The following is a 5,721-nucleotide window of genomic DNA, read 5'->3' on the forward strand; positions in this document are numbered from 1 at the left end:
CACACACACACACACACACACACACACACACACACACACACACACATCTCATTTGGGAAATTCTGAATATTCTCCAGCGCATTTCTGCACTCATTAATAAACTCATTTACTAATGAAAAGAAAATATTTCTCAGCAAAAAAGAAGGGGACCCCAATACTACCTTTAGAAATCCCTCATTTTAGAAGATTTTCCTATTTATAGTAAGATTTTGTTAACTTTGGGATATTTTAGTAGCCCTAAGAGTCAATTGGCCCCATGCCACTGTGGCTGCTGTGATTGGTGAGTGCCTGGGGAAACACAGGGAGACTGTTCCTCACCTAAAGCAGTGGCTCTCAACTTGTGGTTCACGACCCCCTGGGGGTGTTCAATGAATCTACCACAGGGGCCTAAGACTCTCTGCATATCAGATATTTACATAATGATCCATAATAGTAGCAAAATTACAGTTATGAAATAGCAACAAAAAGTAATTTTATGGTTGGGGGTCACTACAACGTGAGGAACTAACTGTATCAAAGGGCCACAGTGTTAGGAAGGTTGAGAACCACTAACCTAAAGACTGTGTTGACTTCCACAAACTACTGGGGAAGCCTCATGGGGAAACACGTTGGGAACCAGTTGGAAGAGGTCACTAGCGTTCAAGAATGAAGTGCTTCATAAGACGGAATCCTAGGTCTAAAAGAGGACCTGCTTCTAGTAGATACAGAAAGAAGGAAGAGGAACAGAGAGGAAGGAGATAGTAACCGCCTGGGCCCCCAAAGAAAATGAATTCTCATATTCTGCTTCTCTCTGGTATCCTTCCCCTCATGCCAATTGGCAGTTTTGCTTATGCATGATCACATGACTGCTTCCAGGGGAGGCAGACACTGAGGAGCTGTGGTTCATGCATAGGAAGCCTGGAAAAGAATTGCTTCTGTTTCCTTAATGTTTGCTCTTCTGTTGGAAGACTGAATACAATAGCAATACCACCAAAGGGCACAGTTTATATTCTCTCCCCTCCCAATTTTCTCAACAGTAATCTCTCTCACATAGTCGTAGAAGGGAATAAAACATTACATTCAGGGCTCTATGAACTTCGTTCGGATCTTCTCTCCAGAGATAAGACAGTAGCGTGGGGAAAATCAAGCATAAGAAGAGGCATAAAGTATATGCAACTATTTTCACATCTCAACAAAATAATGTCTTTGTGGGTGAGAAAATGTTAAAAAAAAATCTTCAGGAGCTTGTCAGCAAAAGCAAGTGAATAGGAAAGATGGCAAGATTATTGGGAAGCATGAACTTCCTACTGGAGGCCACTTTTGATAGAAACAACCTATTCCTAGAATTTAAGCAATGTTCTGTAACTGTGTTTAATTAACTAACATCTCACTTCACAAACAACACAGTGGAACCCCAAATAATTCTCTATGTCTCCTTTTCCATTTGTGTAAATCTAAATTTTAAGGAAGGCTTCGCAACTGGATAATTTTGCAGTACAATACTGCTGCAATCAGCTTTCAAACCATCACATTTTGCAGAAACATGCATACGGTTTCCTTTCACTAAATAAAAACATAAGCCATTGTTTCACTACTGATTTCATTTCAGGTGATTAATTTGAGGAAAATCAATATTTATGAAGTTGCCATTCTTAAGGCGCAGGTAATTCAGTGACAATTAATGCCAGGAGCCCTGTATCCCTGGCAACTATGCACATCATTATTAATTTGCTCATTCTTTAGGTTTTATTGGGTGACTATTGCATGCAGAGATTGTGAACTACATAGTTCTAAGGCTTGAAAATATCTGTGCAACAGTCTCCCACTATAAGCTGTTCATACACATTCGTTTATTTGCTAGGCCTTGAAAGGCTTGTGCCTTTGCTCTCTTAAAAGGAGGGAGGTGGCAAGTTCGGCCCATGGGCACCCAGTCTAAAAACCTCCGTTGGTGGTCTTGTGACTCTTGGAGCTTGAGACAGGGATGTACAGCCCAGCATTCCTAGAAGTCCACCCATCCCCCTTCTCATCCAAATAGTCTCATTCCTAAATCCACCAGGAAGCCTGGCTCAGCTCAGAATCTGGCTTGGTTTGCAGGCTGTGAGAACCTCAGCACGGGATGCCAGATCCACTGAGACGAGGAGCTGAAGCCAGCCAACGTCCCGGGAAACAAAAAAGACCTGCCTGTCCAGACACTAAAGCCAAGACGTGATAGCTGGGGGAGATCTTGCACATTATCCAGCTCAGAGACTACCCTCTTTATACAGATGATGAAAATGAGGCCCAGGGAGGTAGAGATTTGCACACAGAAATCCCTGGTAACCAGGAGCTAAGACCTAAACACAGCTTTGTATCAAAGACTGTATCAGACCCCACTGCTCCACGGCACGACTAAATAATTCTTATCGAGCAAAGTCCAAACAGGGCTGTTCAAACAGGGCTCGGTGGGAGAGAGGGAGTGCTGGTGCTAATTACTGGTACCACACCAGCTGTCCTGCCTACTAGGCATAACAATTACCGTGATATGTCTGAGAACGGGAGCCTAATAAAATACTACGCTATGCCATAATTCTGATGATAGAAACTAGTAGTAAGAATTCCACTAGCACTTTCTCTATAGTATCAAGTCTGTGAGTCTGTGTATATAACCTCAACAACACCAAAAAAAAAAAAAAAAAAAAACTTGGCGCAGCTCAAGGAAGAGCCTGGCTCTCCAGGGGGAAACTAGATCCATCCTTCTTACTGCAGCAGTCTGAGCATCTGGCACCGACCGTGAGAGGCGCCGGTGCGAGACTTTCCTTTAGCCTTTGTGCCTGGGCTGCCTCTGGAGACCTTGTGACTCTGGCCCCTTCCTCCCGCTGTCTAATCCCCCAGGTCCCTCAGAGGTTCCAGCCCAGGGTGTGGGAAGCTCGCTGAAGCTCCACGAGGCCACTCCCAGCTGAGCGCGGCTCCTCCTCGGGCCACCCCGCCTGACAGCAACCCTGCGTGTTGGCGCTTGTGCACTCCTCCTTGCCAGTTTCGCCCGAATCTGTCTGGCAGCCCAGTTCCCCACGCGCACCGGTCTTTCCCCTCCCTTCCTGGTAGCTTCTGCTCCTCCAGAGAAGGTATGATTTTTACAAACAGCACGCCTTCTCCCAGGGCGCCTCCAGCCTGGCTTGCTAAAGCTTGGGTACCAGGAGATGCTCAGTGCTGTCCTTACTGTCTCTACCCTGAAGTCAGCCTGGGCGCCAGCCTTCCCTCCCGCGGAGATCTGTCCTCCCCACCTCCGTGCCACGTAGGTGGGTGGGCGCGTGGGAAGGCAATAACCCGGCCTTGAACCCTAGACCTCAGGACAGAACCCACCACGGCGCCAATAATTCAAGTAGACAGGAAGGTCAAAGGCTAACGGTGCTGCCTGCGGCCTTGCAGGCTGGCGAGGCCGAAGCAATGGGGGTAGGGAGTGGCATGTTTCGAGAGCTGGCACAGGGTGATCCCCGGGCAGCCGCAGAAGCAGCTCTGCGCCGGTGACACGGAGCCTGCGGGGGCGGAGGCTCCGCGGTGGCCGCTGCCCGCACCACCAGCGCATTCCTGGCAGTAGGCGTCACTGGGCGCCGCCGGCGGCCGGCCGTTCACTCTTCTCCCCCAGCGCGGAACCCGCACGCAACCGGGTGGCTTCGGGGATCTTCTCCCAGCTCAGCTTGCGCCCCTGCACACCCCCGCCCCCCGCTCCGTAACCAGATGGTTGATGACACCCACGAGGGGCTTCCTCTGCTAGAGGGAGGGCTCCACACTGCTCGGCATGCACCAGCACTCGGCCACCCTGGCGGCCTGATCCGGCACGGCCCCAAGGACGGACAGCACAGGCCACGCGGCCACAGGAGGCTGCTCCAGCAGCGTCACCCCCAGACACAGCGTTCTTCTGGCCCCAAGGCCACAGTCACCCCCATCGTCACCCCTGCCCGAGAATGATAGCATTTTCCCGCGGCTCGAGTCCTCTAGGGGCCACGTTAACGGACAGGGCACCAGATCCCGAGCCCCGCGGCGCACCGGCCCAGAGAGCCACGCGGTGTGTTCTTACCTGAAGTGTCCCACAGGCTTAACTCTATTCTTTGTGTGTCGATTTCAAAACTGGCCGTGTAATTCTCAAATACCGTAGGGACGTAATTCTGGACAAACGAAAGGGACAGAAGAAGAAGGAAAAAAATGGCAAAGTGATTATTAAAAATATTAACGTGCATCGAACACTTCAAGGGAAATACCCCAAGTCCCCAATTAAAAAAAAACGCACCCCCCTCCCCCGCTACACACTAAACACGCAGCTCCCTCCCGAGAGCCCACCCAGGTTTCCCCATCCGGCTTGCCACTCTGGAACCAGCAAGTTTCGGGGGGCCAAGAGCCCAGGGTGCTGGCACATCCCAGCCCAGAGGTTTCCAGGGCACTTTCCCTTCCGAGCAGTGTGGCAGTGGAGACCGGCTCGGCGTGAGGGCGACTTTGAAGAGGAAAATCACAGAGAGCAGACGCTCTCTTCCAGACTGGGGACCCCACCGGCCGCTCCCCTCAGAGCCGAGCAGGTCACACTCACTTCGGGGAAGCAGTCCTTTGCGAAGACGTGAAGCAGCGCTGTTTTCCCACACTGGCTGTCGCCCACTACTACTATCTTGCATTTCACGTTCTGATTAGGATCCATGATAGATTTACTGGATAATTTCTGGCTGGCTCTTCTCTCCTTCATTGATGTTGCCTTATTTTCTCTTGGAACAGGAATTTTTCTCTTCAGAAGAAAAAATATATATATATATATATACTTCTCTATATAAAAAGCAGACTAAAAAAATAAATCGCAAGGCCGGTGGGAACCCCTTAAGCGCAGCGCAATGGAGAGGCAGCGGCTCTTAACTCCCCTCCAACAAGTTTTCTGCCTGACTCCGCGACTCTCCTTCCCAAGTCCAATTCCAATCGGTCTGCTTTGTTTCACGCTCTCTGCGCGGCTTTATACGCCGAGCCTTCCAATCCCGTCTGCTTTCTCAATGAGAGAAGGAAACTGATCCGCCTCCTCCCCTTTTATGGAGCCTGGGAGCCAGCGCCGCCGCTTAGTTGGCGGAACGTGTAGGCAGTGCGCCCTCTAGGGTAGAGTGCAGGATGGCTCGCAGGCTTTGCTGGTGGACAAACAGCTCAGCACCAGGGTGAGGGGAGAAAGGGAGGACTGTGCACACCGGCTCGGTGCTGGAATTCTTTGCAAACTGCTTTCCAAGGGGCGCGTCTCCAAGAAACCCCGTGATTATCTGTGAAAATAAAAAATATGTCCCACTCAAAGCCTAATCATGAAACGGAAGTAAATCTTAGAATGGGAAAAAACTAAGAGGTTATACTGAAATAATAATAACAAAATTAATATTAACAGAAGAGATTGTGTTAGGTACATCACATAGAGGGTGGGACGTTTCATAAACCGACTTATCTCAAACACACCTGGTTTTCCTGAATCTGTGCGGAGGACTGCCTATTCAAACTTGTTAGCTTCAGCCATTCCAGAGGGGATACAGCAAAGGGGGGCTGGGGGGAGAGGATAAAAACTAGCAGAGACTCAGTCCCACCTGCCACTCTCGCTCTGAGAACGCTAGAACCGGGGGTCTAAGTGCTCTTCTGCCCCTTCAGCTGCAGCCTCCACCCCCAAGGATCAAGGCACTCTGCACTGCACCCAGAAAGCATGCATGACCACACTTGAAAACTCAAGGACACCCCCATCCCCCACCCACATCCATACCA

At 50.0% G+C, this 5,721-nt stretch overlaps 1 protein-coding gene across 1 annotated transcript in view; it reads right to left on the reverse strand.

Annotated features, from left to right (window-relative positions):
• Positions 1–4,959, reverse strand: part of Rnd3 (Rho family GTPase 3) — a 19,270-nt gene extending 14,311 nt beyond the window's left edge. The window contains exons 1-2 of the mRNA XM_005346397.3: positions 4,538–4,959; positions 4,034–4,121 (exon numbers count right to left, since the gene is read on the reverse strand). Of these exons, the coding sequence (XP_005346454.1) occupies positions 4,034–4,121; positions 4,538–4,687 (238 nt within the window). The 5' untranslated portion in view covers positions 4,688–4,959. The remainder of the gene's footprint in view (positions 1–4,033; positions 4,122–4,537) is intronic.
• Positions 4,960–5,721: the final 762 nt, after the last annotated feature.

Source organism: Microtus ochrogaster, chromosome 4 (assembly GCF_000317375.1).
Source record: "Microtus ochrogaster isolate Prairie Vole_2 chromosome 4, MicOch1.0, whole genome shotgun sequence".
In the NCBI taxonomy this organism is placed as follows: domain Eukaryota; kingdom Metazoa; phylum Chordata; class Mammalia; order Rodentia; family Cricetidae; genus Microtus; species Microtus ochrogaster.